This window comes from Aethalodelphis obliquidens, unplaced genomic scaffold (assembly GCF_003676395.1).
Source record: "Aethalodelphis obliquidens isolate GAN/ISIS:26980383/991018 unplaced genomic scaffold, ASM367639v1 scaffold28, whole genome shotgun sequence".
NCBI lineage: Eukaryota > Metazoa > Chordata > Mammalia > Artiodactyla > Delphinidae > Aethalodelphis > Aethalodelphis obliquidens.
The window spans coordinates 1,644,478-1,660,440 of record NW_020837972.1 but is presented as its reverse complement, the minus strand read 5'-3'; the positions used below and the strand labels follow the sequence as shown (position 1 = coordinate 1,660,440).

At 48.9% G+C, this 15,963-nt stretch overlaps 1 protein-coding gene and 1 long non-coding RNA gene across 16 annotated transcripts in view; one reads left to right on the top strand and one right to left on the bottom strand.

Annotated features, from left to right (window-relative positions):
* MTMR3 (myotubularin related protein 3) overlaps window positions 1-15,963 on the top strand; it is a 147,254-nt gene that overhangs the window by 124,557 nt on the left and 6,734 nt on the right. For 4 of the 14 annotated variants that reach the window (XM_027124330.1, XM_027124331.1, XM_027124332.1 and 1 more), the window contains 8 exons: window positions 1,690-1,860; window positions 3,294-3,439; window positions 4,093-5,509; window positions 6,213-6,263; window positions 6,610-6,720; window positions 7,194-7,282; window positions 8,034-8,060; window positions 9,907-12,133. In XM_027124330.1, coding sequence (XP_026980131.1) covers window positions 1,690-1,860; window positions 3,294-3,439; window positions 4,093-5,509; window positions 6,213-6,263; window positions 6,610-6,720; window positions 7,194-7,282; window positions 8,034-8,060; window positions 9,907-10,078 — 2,184 coding nt within the window. In that variant the 3' untranslated portion in view covers window positions 10,079-12,133. Of the gene's footprint in view, window positions 1-1,689; window positions 1,861-3,293; window positions 3,440-4,092; window positions 5,510-6,212; window positions 6,264-6,609; window positions 6,721-7,193; window positions 7,283-8,033; window positions 8,193-9,906; window positions 12,134-15,963 lie in introns of those variants that run through there. The other 10 variants (XM_027124339.1, XM_027124343.1, XM_027124342.1 and 7 more) reach the window with 8 other exon arrangements.
* The window catches only part of LOC113629695 (uncharacterized), a 46,324-nt gene continuing 38,936 nt past the window's right edge, over window positions 8,576-15,963 (bottom strand). For both annotated transcript variants that reach the window (XR_003436662.1, XR_003436661.1), the window contains one exon: window positions 8,576-8,882. This is a non-coding gene — a long non-coding RNA (uncharacterized LOC113629695). The remainder of the gene's footprint in view (window positions 8,883-15,963) is intronic.

The following is a 15,963-nucleotide window of genomic DNA, read 5'->3' as shown; positions in this document are numbered from 1 at the left end:
AGTTATGAAGTTTTTTTCTTGTGATGAGAACTTTTAAGATGTCCTCTCCTGGCAACTTTCAAATATACAGTACAGTATTCCTAACTTACAGTCACCCTGCTGTACATCACATCCCACGATTTACTTATTTTATAACTGGAAGTTTGTACCTTTTGACTGCCTTCATCTTCTTTGATCCATCATTAAAATTTGGCACAATTTAATCACTCCTTTCTTGAAACACTTTCTTCAGTTGACTTCCAGCACACAGTCTTAGTTCTCCGTTTCACCAACTGGTCCTTTCTGTCTCCTTTGCTGGTTCCTCCTTCCCTCCCCACTCGTGAATGCTGGGAGTGCCCCAGGGCTCAGCCTCCTTCTCTAGGGATTTCATCCAGTTTGTTGGCTTTAATTGCTCTCTGTGATTCCCACATGTATACGTCTTCAGCTCAGATCTCTCTCTCCACTTAACTCCAGGCTCTCATCCACTTGTGACTACTCAGTATCTCCACTTGGATGTCTTAATGGTATTTCAGACTTAACATGTTCAGAACTCAGTTCTTGATTTCCATGTCTCCACCCTAAAACTTATCTTCCAGAAGTCTTCCATCTCACCAAATGGCAACTCAAACCTTCGATTCATTTAGGGCAAAAACTTTTATGTCATCCTCAACTCTCCTTTCTTTCATATTCCATATTCAGTCTGTCAGCAGATTCTGCAGCTCTGCTTTAAAAATATATCTAAAACCTGATAACTTATTGCTACCTGTGCTGTTCCCAACACTAGTCTAAGCCACCACATCTCCTGCCCCAATTCCCGAGTCAGTCTAGCAGCCTGAGGAATCCTTCTAAAACATGATACAGACCGTATCATTCCTCTGTCAAGAAACCTCCAATGACTCTGCTTTTGACACAGAATAAAAGTCACAGTCCTTAACATGGCCTGCGAGGCCCTTCTGCAAGGCCTCCAAGGCTCTCTCCACAGTCCTTAAAATGGCCTGCAAGCCTGTCCAGGCTCATTTCCTCCCATCCTCTGCCTCATGCAATGTCTGTCAGTTCCTCAGAAGTTGCAATCCTGTGCTCACCTCAAGGCCATTGTGCCTGGAGCAGCCTCCTCTCCCACCCCTGGCTGGTATGATCTGCTCTCTCATTTCCATCAGGTTTCTAGAGGCCAGTGAGCCTTCTCACACTGCCCTGCATGTGCTCTGGCCCTCTTACCCTGCCTTATTGTTGTCCATAGCACTGGTCACCCCTCCCTCCACAGCCAGAGCGAGCTCTACCAGGTCAGGAGAGCTGTCTTCTCACTGTTGCCTGTCCAGCACCCACAGAAACATTTGGGGTATGTGAGATGCTCAGTAGCAACTTGCTGAATGAAAAGCTGTTTAGAAGTTCAGACTTGGGTTGCACACTGACCTGCTCCTATGCCCAGTTTATATGGGTAGCTGTTAACTTGGGACCTTGGAGACTGTTTACAAGGGAGGCCAAGAGGATGGGGGTGCCAACACCCTGTCTTTGCCGTTTTGACTCAGGAGTGATGGTGGCTGGGGTTATGAGGAGTCTGCGATTGGGTGGCTTACTTGGGTCCCCCATCCTTACCAAGCGTGAACTGAAGTGCACATCAGGGGTGTTGGGGAAGGTGGCTTAGCTGGGCTGACCTTCCCCCAGAAAATGCGTACCCATTGTTTGATTTTGCCTCATATTGGACTCCCATAGGTGAAACTGGTGCAGCATACCTATTCCTGCCTGTTTGGAACATTCCTGTGCAACAACGCCAAGGAGAGAGGGGAAAAACATACTCAGGAACGGACGTGTTCTGTGTGGTCGCTGCTTCGGGCGGGCAACAAGGCTTTCAAAAACCTACTGTATTCCTCTCAGTCAGAAGCCGTATGTATTCTTTAGTCTTTTCTCCCTCATCAGCAGAATGAATTTGGGGATGGGGACATATGGGATCTTTTTTGAGAAGTGACTGTTTTCTCGAAGGCATCTCAGTTGTCTCTGGATGGAGTAGTTCCATTTTTTCCCAACCACTTTGTCCTGAGAAAGGCCTGTTTTCTGGTTATTCTGCCCTGCTTCTGACTGCTCTTTGTTCAGGGTGGTTTGATTTAGCAAACATCTCTACTTTGCCACTCTAGACATGAATCTTTTCTGGCACCTCCGCCAGAGCTTATTTCTAGCATGTTCTAACAGGTGGAGGAGGCACTTAAGTTGTTCCCTGGATGCCCCTGATAGCTCAGAAGGAGCTGCAGGCTCCTAGCACCCTTCCAGTGTCAACAGGCAATGATACCCCATTACAGCATCTGTCTCAGCAGAAAACTGTTTGTGACACTAGCAGTGTGTCTGTGTGATCCTCTGCTCACATGGAGAACTGGCAGGCCCTTTAAGACTTTGTTCCTCAAAGGGGCTTCCCTGGTGGCGCAGTGGTTGAGAGTCCGCCTGCCGATGCAGGGGACACGGGTTCGTGCCCCGGTCTGGGAAGATCCCACATGCCGCGGAGCGGCTGGGCCCGTGAGCCATGGCCGCTGAGCCTGCGCGTCCGGAGCCTGTGCTTCGCAGCCGGAGAGGCCACAACAGTGAGAGGCCCGAGTACCGCCAAAAAAAAAAAAAAAGACTTTGTTCCTCAAAGGAACACTTTCTGTTAAGCAGAGAAAAGGAGGCACTTATATCTGTGCATTGGTACACAGTAATGTACACAGTAATGTTCCTTTTGTCAGAATGCATCTTAAATTCTAAAGTCACAAGGAAGCTAATCAGAGGTTATACTGATTTGCTGGACTATTAATTAATAAAGCTCTTCCTACAGTTAAGTAGTCCAAGGAAAGATTGAAGCTAGCTGCTTCTCTCTCCTGTGCCTGCTGGGGAAGTAACAGTACAGAAGAAAATTCCCTCCTTTTCACTTGATTAATTTAGATGATCCTATAAAACAGGTTTGACAATGTGTTCTGAAGCCAAGCTTTTGTACTAGGGAACTATCAACCATCTAGCAGAATGATTCATTTTCTTGTGTGGTAAAAGCAACAAATTAGGTTGAGAAAAGCCAGTCATTCAATAAAGGTGACCTAAGAAACAACTAATTAGAAATGGATTTAAAGAATTTTTTTTAGATTTTCATTCCCACAGAGGCTGTCAGGTGAAAAATGTCCCGTCTACCCACCACCCCCTGTGATAGAGCTGCATCTACTCATGCTAATGCCCTTTGGAGATTGTGCAGGACTGCTGGGCGTTCCTGCTTGGTGCTTGCTTCTTCACCCTCATTTCTAGACATTTCTAACAGACTTGTTGGAAGTTGTTTAAACCTGTGCCCACCGCTCTCTCTTCAGGTGCTGTACCCTGTGTGCCACGTGCGTAACCTGATGCTGTGGAGTGCAGTGTACCTGCCCTGCCCATCCCCGTCCACCCCTGTGGACGACAGCTGTGCACCATACCCAGCCCCTGGCACCAGCCCTGATGATACACCTCTGAGTCGGTGAGCCTGGGGCTGATGCCAAGACTGCAGGTCCTTTGTGGGTGTACTCCTGTGTTGGGATGCATCCAGGGATGGTTGGAGATCATGACATTATTTGGTTCCACACATCTTTCTTAGATCTCTGAGGAGCAGTTTCTCAGTGATGGAGCATATCCTCTGGGTTCCTTGTGACCCTCTGGCTGACTGCTCTGTGCTCCTGCCTCCCTGCTGTGACTTGCTGTCCTGGGCTTGAAAGGCAGATGCCATCAGATGATAGACAGTCTGGCTTTGAGACCTATGAATTAGCTTTATTGAATTCAGACTGATGAATAATAATTTAAAATATTGTAATATCAGAAGATCAGCAGTGCTACTTTCCTCTGCCACTAATTGAGAAACATAGCAGTATCATGAAGAATATCTTTTTAAAATAGCGTTTGCTGTTAGCTTATTTGTATGTGTTGGGCATGGGGTGGGGATGGTGCCAGAGGAATAGAAGTACTCATCCTGGAGCTCTGCCTTTCTGCAGTCTGAGCCTTACTCCAGATGCGCCATGGCTCCTTGAGTAGCCGTAATGGAGCCATTTATGAAATGACTGCCTGTTAAAACCTGTTGTCTCCTACTTCCCTGTGAACAACCTCATATTCTCATTTCCCCCAAACTCCTTCCTTTAGGCTACCAAAGACTAGATCATTTGACAATCTGACCACCGCCTGCGAGAACACAGTGCCTCTAGCCAGCCGGCGCAGCAGTGACCCAAGCCTGAATGAGAAGTGGCAGGAGCACCGTCGCTCGCTGGAACTGAGCACTCTGGCTGGTCCTGGAGAGGAGCTTCTGGATCCTGACAGCCTGGGGAAGCCAGCCAAAGTGCTGGGTGGCGCCGAGCTGTCTGTTGCAGCTGGAGTAGCTGAGGGGCAGATGGAGAATATCCTGCAAGAGGCCACCAAAGAGGAGAGTGGGGTAGAGGAGCCTGCCCACAGGGAGATGCAGGAGGTCAAAGAGGAGGCTCTTTTAGAAGAGGGGAGCAGGGGGAAGACCCCTGAGTGCCCAGCCATTGTGCTTCATCAAGAGCCAGAACTGGGTGATGCTGCTCTAAGGAGCCACCATCCAGGCACCAGCCTTCTTGTGCTCTCACAGGGTATTCTTGAGCAGCAGGGTGGGCACAGTATTCTCCCCAGTTCTCTCCAGGAGCCCCCCCCGGGAGAGGATGCCCAGGAGGTCCCTGTGGAACAGTCTCGAATAGGAGCTATCACACAGGACAGGGAGGAGGCAGTCCTTCCAATATCAGTAGATGTGAAAGTTGGCTTTGGTACCTCACAGTCAAGTTCTCTGCCCTCCCAAGTTTCATTTGAGACCAGAGGACCAAATGCAGATAGTTCCATGGACATGTTAGTGGAAGATAAAGTGAAGTCAGAAAGTGGTCCCCAAGGCCATGATAGACCTTGCTTACCTGCCAGGGTAAGCAGTGGCAGGTTCAGTGGCAAGGAGGAGCTTCCTCAAGCCATGGAGCCCAGGCCTTCAGAGAGGAGCCTGGCTGAGAGGCCCCAAGTGGGATCTCTGGTGTATAGGACTTCCCCCAGCAGCACCCAGAGCCCAGCGCATTCTCCTTGTGCCTTGCCTTTAGCTGAATGTAAAGAGGGGCTTGTGTGCAATGGTGCTCCAGAGACTGAAAATAAGGCCTCAGAGCAGCTCCCAGGGCATAGTACCCTCCAGAAGTACCCTACCCCCAATGGGCACTGCGCCAATGGGGAGACTGGTAGGAGCAAGGACTCACTGAGCCGCCAGCTGTCTGCCACAAGCTGCAGCTCTGCCCACTTACACTCGAGGAACTTGCATCACAAGTGGCTGCACAGCCACTCGGGGAGGGCGTCTGCAACTGGCAGCCCTGACCAGCCTTCCCGCAGCCACCTGGACGATGACGGCATGCCTCTGTACACGGACACTATCCAACAGCGCCTGCGTCAGATTGAGTCGGGCCACCAGCAGGAAGTGGAGACCTTGAAGAAACAAGTCCAGGAGCTGAGGAGTCGCCTGGAGAGCCAGTACCTGACCAGCTCCCTACGCTTCAATGGGGACTTTGGGGATGAAGTGGTAAGTACACCATGGTGCCTCCACAGCTGCACAAGGAGACAGGGCACACTGAGCCGGGGCGCCCTTTGTACAGATTTCTGAAAGAACTGGAAAGTTCCAGAATTGAGAGAGGCTGGAGATCAGCCTCAGCAAGGTGATTGGCAGTGTTCTTTTTCTTTCCTGTCTTGCTTACTTTCCACAGGTATCCTGTCTAGACAGAATTAGGAAGAGAGTGAGCACACACTATGTGGTTGGTCAGTTCTCTTCGGAGAGAGGATCATGCCGAAAAGCGTGAACTCCGGGCAGAATAATATTTGTAGGGCAATGTCAAATATTCCTGTGAAATCATAGTGCCTGTCCTACCCCAGTAGCTAGTGAACAATTAGCTGCTGCACCCCACCACCCCCCCAACCATAACATGGGCTGTAGCTGTGAAAGTTTAGTTCTTTTTAAACAGGTATTTGTACCTACCTTGTGGCAGGTGATGGCAGTAGAAATGGGGAGAGGTATCACTGTTGGGAGTTAGCACTGATGGAGCCTGGTGACCGGAGTGGTGGTACCTGAGGGGAGGTTCTCAAGGAGGCAGTCTCGACGTGATTAAGGACAAGTGTGAGTCTGGCTCTGAAGCAGTCAGCGTACATTAAAGGCGGGCTCGTCCAATGACTTTCACTTCAAACTGACGTGGTTTTTCCTTTATACTAATGATGGTTTCTCATTTTCCCAGAGTCCTTCAGAGAAAGGACATGCCCAAAGCACTCAGTTTCAACACACACATGTAAGTGGCAGGGTTGGACTGACAGGCCCCCTGAAGCAGCTGACACTGAGTTCCCACTTCATCCTGGTCACTTCTGCCCTACTCACTTCCTGGAACCCGAGGCCTGTCTTTCCACTCCAGAATCCCTGCACATAACCTTAGATGTGTGTATCTCTCTTCTAGCTGAGCTCAGCCCTGTCTCTGAACCTGCTCAACCCAATTCTTGATGGCTAAGGCACCTAGAGATTCAGCAGCCCTAACACCCAGGCCCGCCCAAAGTCCCCAGTGCTCCCTTCTTTGCCAAGCCCTTTCTTCTTCTGGGAGGAGACCAGGTTCATTCTGTTCAGCTGTGTTTGTTTGCCAACAGACTTCAATTCCTGACTCGGAAAGCATTCTGGATCAGAACTGTTTGTCTCGCTGCAGCACAGAGATTTTCTCTGAAGCCAGCTGGGAGCAGGTGGATAAACAGGACACGGAGGTACAGGCTCAGCCCCTGTTCTGAGTGCCACCCATGCAACTGTTCTGCAGTTCTTCTCTACCCCCATCATCCATTCCCCCTGCCCCTGGCTAAGGAATGACCACACAGCACACTTAGCCTTGAGCCTCTCTGAATCTCAGCATCTATGAATTCCCATCAAGCCTAGAATTTCTCAGCAAGGGAGATGCAGCAGGCCAGCCCTCTCTCCTCATTGCCTCTATGAACTGGAGCCTTGCCAGCTCTCATAGCGACCCAGGGTGCTATTGCCTGCCACTTGATCTCAGGGGAGTTTGGAGTCCCCTCCAGGGAAACGATTTGGACGCCTTTCTTGTACTGCTGACATCAGACCTGATGGGCTGGTGCCACTGGAGCCAGTGTGGTCCTTGTGACTCCTGCTGCCCCCAGCATGGCTCTGTTGGCTCCGGCTGGATGGCCCATCTCCTGTCACTAACCTGGCCTCATCCGTTTTACAGATGACCCGTTGGCTCCCTGACCACCTGGCCGCCCACTGCTATGCATGCGACAGCGCCTTCTGGCTTGCCAGCAGGAAGCACCACTGCAGGTGCCACTGGGAGGGTGTGGTGGGGTGGTTGGGGGTGTAGAGGCTGAGGTTTGGTCCACAGAGCCTGCAGATTTGAAAGATGCAGGCAGCTGGCTGGCAGTGTTCTGAGGCAGACCCCAGGGTCTTCAGGACCCTGACTCACCTTTTGTGCCTCTGAAATTGGTGTTTGCAGAACTGCACTGGGTGTCTTTCTTCCATTTTAGAGTGATCGTGAGTAAGTTTTGAAAATGATGTCCCTTTTTTATTTTGCTTCCTGGATTGATGAAGCAACTGCTACCACCACCCACACCGCCATTTCTTATTCCTAGAATACAATTTCTTCCCATTCAGCACGAATGCTGTGAGCAAAGACAGTTTTCCTGCTGTGGGCAGAGAACTTCGTTTTCCTACTCCTTACCCTCTCTCCCTGACCGCATACTTATTGGTTGGAGGACTAGTGGGAATAGCTTAGGGTATAGTCCTCAATCCATAAGGCTCCTGACTTCTTTCTTCCTTCTGGGTTGGGGTAGTGAGTGGTTAGGGATGCTTTGCCCCAGCTGGGGTGGTGACTGGAGGATATTCAGTGTTACTTGGGGTAGGAATTTTATCTGAACTGTGACATAGCCCACCCACATGAATGGACCTGGATTGAAAATGGAACCACCTTTGTCTGGTGATGATGCTTCTAGGACTGTATCTCTCCCCATGCTCACCCCAAGCCCAAATGTCTTTAGTTGGCTTCTTCTCTGAGTTCTTTCTCCCCTCCTTGCAGGGACATTGACCGTGTTGATCAAACGTGGTGAGCATTTGCAACAACCTGTCTGTGATTTCTGCACACCTACAGTAACTTCTCCACACTAACGCTACCATTTCCCCCTCTCTGCACTCATTGGGATGAAGCTTTGGGGCAGGAGTGCAGGCAGGCAAGCAGGTGGGCTTGGGTGGGGTGGGGGGACCACAGCAGCTGGCTGCAGGTTGCAGCCGTGGTTGCCCCTGCTGACTGCATAGGTCAGCCGAGCCATCTTGCTTATGGCAAGAAGCGGTGCTTCAGCAGGCGCTGGTCTTGTGGAATAGCCAGTTGAGGGGTTTTAGAGCTATTTCTTTTGGGTCAGTCATTCACTTAGATGCCAGAATGATGCCGGTGACTTTCAAGTCAAACAGCATGACTTTTTTTTTAAGGAAAAAAAAAAAAAGCCCAGGACTGAACAGAGGTGGTCTTTCCGGAGAACTGTTAGCATTGAAGACTTAAGGGAAAACTCCACTTAGGGTCTATCAGGATCCCCTGAAAGAAGTCAGATAGAAAAGCTTAACTCATCAAATACATGTCAGGCCTTTAAGCTGAATTCCAGAAGGTATGTTAAATAAATGTACACATCCAGAAGTAGATTTAGGTAATGTTTCTCTGTAACCACAGTTGTTGCTGACTCATGCTTTTCAGAAACAGAGTTGTGAAGTACTCACTGCATTCCAGAAGATGAAGTCTTTTGTTTGTTTTAGTTCTGTCTTTCCATTGCTCCTTGTCTAGCCTTTTCCTTTTGCAGTGGTATTTTGTTGCCAAAGGGTATTCAGTATTCTGTCTTCTGTGCTTAAGTGATCCTTAATCCAGCAGTGGGTTTCCTTTCTGAGGAGCATAAATGAAAAGGTAGTGAGTGATACTGGCTAAGGAGGAGGATTTCCTTTTAGATGCTTGCCCCAAGTCTTTGGCAGGCTGCATTAGACTCTTCGGAGTCTCCTATTCTAGGGCCTCCCCAGAGTGGGTTGGGGTTGTAAGGTGAACAGAAACTCATCCTCTGCCAGTTCCCTTTCCTGGTAGTTGTGAAGGGCATCAGTTTGGGTGCACAGACCTTTGCTGCACAGGCGCATCAGAGCTGGGCTTTCAAGTGGAGGAGTGGAGAGAGGCTAGGGACCTGGGTGCAGTCAGGCCTTCAGGTAGAGCTGATATTCCCTGGAGATGCATGGGGGCAGGGGAGTGACCCAGTGTCAACTCATCGTTGTCTAATAGGGTGTGTGTGTGCACCTGTGTTCACCTGTGCTCTTGTCTTTTCACCCTGAGCATGTGTCACTGGTTGCTTGTCTCCTGGCTTCGCATGCTGGCAGCAAAAGCAGTCCTGGATGGCAGCAGTCAATTCTTCCTGTTGTTGCCTCTGAGCCTTTGGGCAAGGCTCCTCACTCCCCAGCTGGGCTGGGAGTTTCTGTCATCTGATTAGCTCAGAGGCAGTTCCATTGGACTCTGGCCTCTCTGTGATCATAAGCTACACAGAGGCCATTGCCCAGGTGGGTGTGGCCACGGGGTTTTCCTGGGCCAAGACGTGGCCATTGAGCTAGCAGCTGCCTTCTGCCCTGGGCTCATTTGTTTTCATGGATCTCTCTTGAGCAGCATCTACCTGACACCTTGTAACCTTGAGCCATAGTGGTGAGGCAGCCAGGGTCCTTGGCCCTAAAGTGAAAGTGGTGTGCGATTGTGCTAGGGAGCGGTCCCCTCCCTCTCTGGCTTCTTTGTGGGTTTAGACAAATGAGAGTGTTTGGTATTAGAGGAGTCTCCGGCATATCTGAATCGTGTACAGAGAAGCGCTGTCTTCTGAAGTTGGTTTCTCCACCCTGTGTCTGCTGACACTAATGCTGTTTTTGTTTCTGCTCATCTCAAGGAATTGTGGGAACGTATTCTGCTCCAGTTGTTGTAACCAGAAGGTTCCAGTTCCCAGCCAACAGCTCTTTGAACCTAGTCGAGTGTGCAAGTCTTGTTATAGCAGCCTGCATCCCACAAGCTCCAGCATTGACCTTGAACTGGATAAGCCCATTGCAGCCACTTCAAACTGAAGCTCAGTGACCTGGGGCGGGCAGAGGCCAAGCTGCTGTTCCTCTGACAGGCCCACAACAGCCTGGGCAGACTGAGAGGCCCGTGCACTTTGGAATGGGGACGTGGAACCAACTGTGCAGAGTGATGGAAGTTTGGGCTGCACCACTGGATTGTAGATTGATCTCTCCCTCCCCAACCCACCCCCGCATTTGTTTTCCTCTCCATTTTCTATCCTCCCTCTGCCTCCAAAAATGAGACAAGTACCCTATTTGTCTTTTTTTTTTTTTTTTTTTTGGATGGAAGACCAGAGGTTGCCAGGCCCCCTGTAACTGTTGAGCTGCCTGCTGTCAGGCAATGCTGAGGGGTGGCTTAGTTCCTCAGGATGGGAGGAGGCTGGTTGAGTCAGGAGTGGAGGCCTGAGATAGAGAGCAGCGAATAAAGCCAATGCTGACGTTTGTGACCATTCCTCGTATCACTGCCACATCAGAGCTGATCGGATTGGAAAAACCTTTGCTGCTGAGGACGCCGAAAGCATCTGCTCTAAGAGCAGTGCCCCAGGTGCCCTCTCCCTTCCAAGAGGGACTGGGCTAGTCCCATCCCACAGGCAGATAAATGGGATTGGGGTTTGGAGAGAGGGGCACAGGCACATAGTAAGTGGGACCCCTTAGGCGCTCCCACCCCGTTTAGGTAAAGAAGGGGTACACTCGTGAAGCAGGGAGAGGGCTGGGAATGGGTGGCTGGCTATTCTCCCCCATGGGATTCTCTTTTTAACTTGACCCAGATTGTCTAGGGCTCCCCTCACTGTCAACAGTCTGCCCCCCCTCAGCCAGGCTGTGTGGCGCTTCCCACCCTCAGGCATAGGGTGCAGACTGGCCAGAGTGCAGTATCCTGCTGCCATGGTCAAGGCCAAAGTATGCCCTGAGCCTGGAAGCCCCTTCTGGGGCCTGGTCCCCCAAACAATCTCTCTTCCTCGTCTAGCACACGGAAATCCAGACTCAGGGTTCCAAAAATTCCCCACTCCCAAACCAATCATGGATCTCCCCCTTTAGGGGTAGAATCAGCCTTTCAGAGTGCAGTGTCTGGAGAAGGGAGCATGTCCCATAGACTCAGCCTTCCTCCGCCTCCCCTTCTTGGAGCAGTGGGAAGGGCCCAGCGGTCCCACTGCCCTGCTCCTGTGCTGCTGGTCAGCAGTGAGGGGCCACTTGGTGACTCTGCAGGGCTCCTTAGAGAAGTGACAAAGCCCATAGGAGATGCAAGGCACCTTTCCTTAGTAAGCTTCGATAGGGTCCAAAAAGAGCCTTAAATCAAGAATATTTGTGGTGGAGGTGGGTATGGAGAAGAGTGGAGAGGAGTTTAGGTTTGTGCTTTGTGATCTTGGCATCCATGTTTTGTGCCTGCCCTCCCTCTCGGGGGAAGGGCCATGCTTGGCTCTGCTAAAAGCTGCTAACTGGTAACAGGGCGGATTGTGGTGGGCAGTGGGGGTGAGGCCTGGGAACTTTCCTTACCCTTTGGAAGCAATTCCCTGGCTAAAGGCAAGTTGTCTCTCAGGAAGGTGGCTCCTGTGTGTGCCTGGGTGTAGATAAGACGTGGCCCAGAAGCCTTCCCTGGAGCTGTCAGTCCAGGCAAAGCCAAGAGCGTCTGAGTGCGTCTGACTTCCCAGTGGCAGGAGGTTGCTCAGAATCTGAATTTAGTGAAACAGGGTGTAAGTTCTTCGCACTCTGTGTGGTCTGGCCTTGCAGGTAGGGAGAAGTCAGTCTAACTGAAGATTGTGCAGGTCCTAGTGACAGGTGCCAAGAGGTTACGATACGGGTTTCTTGGGTCTGATGTACAGTGTGAATAAATGCTTGCAGCTCTTAGCCCTTTTTTGATCAATGAAGCACTTTTTTATTAATATTTTTCTTTGTATGTAAAGGAGGAACCATAACTCTCCGTAGCTGTATATATAACCCTTTTCTCCTAAAGAGGAGTTGGTCAGTGCTCCTATATTTTTCATTTTTTGTCAAAGCAAGAAGTAAATACTTTAGAACTGTTAAATATATAAATAAAGTGAATAAAGTTTAGTGTTCCGCATGGTAGCATTTGCTAACACGTTCTAATTCTTTTTCCCTGTGGTTTATTCCCCTTCACCCCATTTCCCTCTTACACAGAAGCAATTTGAGGTGCTGCTGAGAAAGTTGACTTTGGCAAAGGAAAACTACTGATTTCTTTTAAACTCTGGACCTTGGCAAGGAGCCGCACCACAATACCCACACACTGCAACACATTTCCTCGATGGTTTTTGCCACTAACATCTCCAAAGCTAAAAAGGCAAAGCAGTCTGATATCTTAACATTAACAATCAGCTGTTCTTCCTTATCTGAAGAACTGAGTGTCAACAGTAATTAAAACTACCTCTGTCCTCCAGGCTCGTTTTTTTTTTTTTTTTTTGCTGTTGCTTTGATTTTAGCCAGTGCTCTGGCCCCTTAACCCCATGCGAGGAGCAACAGCTGCACATGTAGCAGCAGGTAAGAACTGAGGCATGCGTGCAGTGGAGACTGAAAGGAGGTTTTGCGGGGAGGGTGGCTAGAAAGTCCTTCTGCTCTGCCTGTCTTGGATGAGAGAATTACGGGTGGGCAGAGAGACCTTGGGCAGAAACTGAATTGGATGAGTGGATTGTGTGCCTAACTAGAGGTCTCCTTCCTCCTCCCACACAGAGGGAGGAACCTCTGCTCCTTAGATCTGCAACCAGCCGAGGAGGCCGTAGTTTCTAGTCACTTCCGGACTAGTTCTTGTTCTTCGCGGAGGTGGATTTTCTTTCCTGTGTCACTCTTGGGCACGCTTCCCATCCCGTGGGCCTGTGGGGGACGTAACGTTATGCAGTTCTTCGTGAGGGAAGGTAGGTACTGAGTAACGCCCAGCTCTGGGGTTGCCAGCCTCACATCTGTGGTGAGTTGGGGGCTCTGATGAGTGACCTGCTCTGAGCTACCAGAGAGCCTTCCAAGGTCACTTTCCGGATGTACTCACTTCCTAAAGTACACACGCACTTAAAAACAGCTTAGTTGGTTCCAGTCTGAGAGCTGTGTGTGCCATCTGGCAGGTGTTTGAGAACTAACTTGTTCTCTGGGAGGAGAAGGTGCCACTTCAGCTCCCTTCAGTCCATCTGGGAGCCAAGTCTGTGCTCAGACCAATTTGTAAAAACCTGAGTTGTGTCAGCCAATGTGTGTCTACACAGAGCTCCTGTTGTGCGTGGGGGATAATGCTTAGCCCTCGGCAAGTTAAAAACACTTGTAGGATCTAGCAACGCTGTTGGGTCCATAGAGGCGGAGTTACTGGCGTTGCGGAAGATGAAGAGCCCGGTGCTGGTGAGACCTGCACAGTGCGAGTCAAGGCAAAGAACTGCCCTGTGGAAGAGGGCAATATGTGAAGAAAAGCTGTTATCCGAGGACACAGTCAGATTTCTTCAGGCTGTCACATGGAGGTATTTGGTCTAAGCAGTGGAGTACTAACGGTGACCTTGAGATGCCAGGATGTCCTCTTCATCTCTGAATTTTTCCCCTCTTTCTGTACTTCGGTGTCCTTAATCCCAGTCCAAAAAATGATAGGACTGCCTTAATCCACTGAGACTTCCTAGTAAAGGTGTACAGAAAATTTTTATTTTGCTAATATGCTCATTGTTCATTTCTATGTTAGCAGAGAATAATATTCTAAGAATTAAAAAGGTACTGTGGCGGATTTAAAGGGGAATGAACAAAATGCTGCCGCAGAGCATTTGTTAATTTCCAGCTATTAAAAAATATCAAAATGGGAATTGAGGATAAACCCTAGAATATGGTTTCAGGCCACTGTCCTTGAGACAGCTGATATACTTGGCCACTGCACATGAGGCTGGGAGATCGTTAACTGTAGCCATGACCTCTGCTGATGTCTTAAGAACAAGGGCTGCTTTGAAGGTGCTATTGCAGGACTTTTCATTTTGCTGGTACCTGTTCAAGTGATCTGTCTCCAGGGCTGCAGCTGTACCCACCCGACTGCATTAGCTGAGGGTAGGGCTAACAATGAGTGAAAATGGACCTGGACTGTGGAGCAAAATGACTTGAGTCTCCATTTGGAGTTTGGAAAATATGGCAGGAGTCCCAGCTGTTTAATTTCTAGTCACATTTTCTAAGAACATTTGTTCAAAGTCGAGGTTACTGATGAGATGTCTGGAGGGCAGGACCAGAATGTGTGAGAGGCATCTAGCAGGAGTAGGTGGCTACGCTCCTAAGCCTCTGACTCTTAAACAGGAGTCTCCCTGCCCCCGGTACACAACCACACTTACACCTTGGTCCTCTCCCTTGTGTGGAGTTCATCTGCTGCACATTTGTGCAGATACCAGCTCCCTCCCTGGTTGAACAGGGCTCTTCCAGACTAGGCAGTTGTCGGAGGCATGAGGAGGAAAGGGAAGGGGTACCCTCTGAAGTAGGAATGACAAAGTTTTTTAATGCTGCTGTTGTATTTTATTTACCACTTTTTTATCGTATCGAAGTTCTTAGCTTCTCTTATAGTGCTCATAGCAGTTGCATTTCAGTTGTATTTTCAGTGAAATTTGTTTTACACTGGCATTCAAAATTGACCTTTCACTCTTCCTGACTGGGTTTTTTTTTTTTTTTTTAAATGCAAACTGAACCCATGAGGCTCGGATTCTGGTTAAAAACGTCGTGTTGCTGCTGACAGTAGTGCCCACTATTGTAACAGCATTGATTCTGCTATAGCCTCTGTGACCACGTAAACTAAGTAAATGTCGTTTTCACCCACAAACAGTTGTTCGGCCCCTTGCCACTGTGGTTCTCTAGTCAGTCTTGTGACCAGTGTTTTAGGTGCATGGGATAAAACAGCTCCACTCCTTAGTCTGTTCAAGAGACAGGGAGAGGCCTGGCCAGGAGGGGGCAGCAGGAGTCAGCATCTGTGTTTCAGAGGCCTGGGACTTGAAATCCTGGTATTAGAGGTAGTGGGGAGGGACCTTAGATAGTGTAGTTTTGTGGTTTTCATGCTGTTCTGTGGGGAGCGAGCCTTCTGTCCCATTCAGTATTAGGCTTCCAAGTAAGATGTGATGTGATTTGAAGAAAGGCTCCGATGATTAAAATGAATGTCTGAAATCATTGATTTAATCCAACCTCCTGATTTTTTTAAATTTAATTTTTTATTTTTTACAGTAAGCCCTTGTTGGTTATCTGTTTTAAATATAGCGGTGTGTACATCTGAATCCCAAACTCCCAATCTATCCTCCCCCGCCACCCTTCCCCCAAGTTCATTCTCTAAGTCTGTGAAACTGTTTGTTTTGTAAATAAGTTCATTTGTATCTTTTTTTTAGATTCCACATATTTGTCTTTCTCTGACTTACTTCACCTAGTATGATAATCTCCAGGCCCATCATCTATGTTGCTGCAAATGGCATCATTTCATTCTTTTTAATTGACTAACATTCTGTTGTACCACATCTTCTTTATCCACTCATCAGTCGATGGACATTCAGGTTGCTTCCATGTCTTGGCTATTGTAAACAGTGCTGCAACGAACACTGGGGTGCCTGTATCCTTTCAAACCATGTTTTTCTCTGGATATAAGCCCAGGAGTGGGATTGCTAGATCATGTGGTAGCTGTTATTAGTTTAAGGAACCTCCATACTGTTCTCCATAGTGGCTGTACCAATGTATATTCCCACCAACACCCTCTCCATCATTTATTGTTTGTAGATTTTTTGATGATGGCCATTCTGTCCAGTGTGAGGTGATATCTCATTGTAGTTTTGATTTGCATTTCTCTAATAATTAGCAGTGTTGAGCACCTATCCATGTGCTGTTTGGCCATCTGTATGTCTTCTTGGAGACATGTCTGTTTAGGTCTTCTGCCTATTTTTTGATTGGGTTGTTTGCTTTTTTTTTTTTTG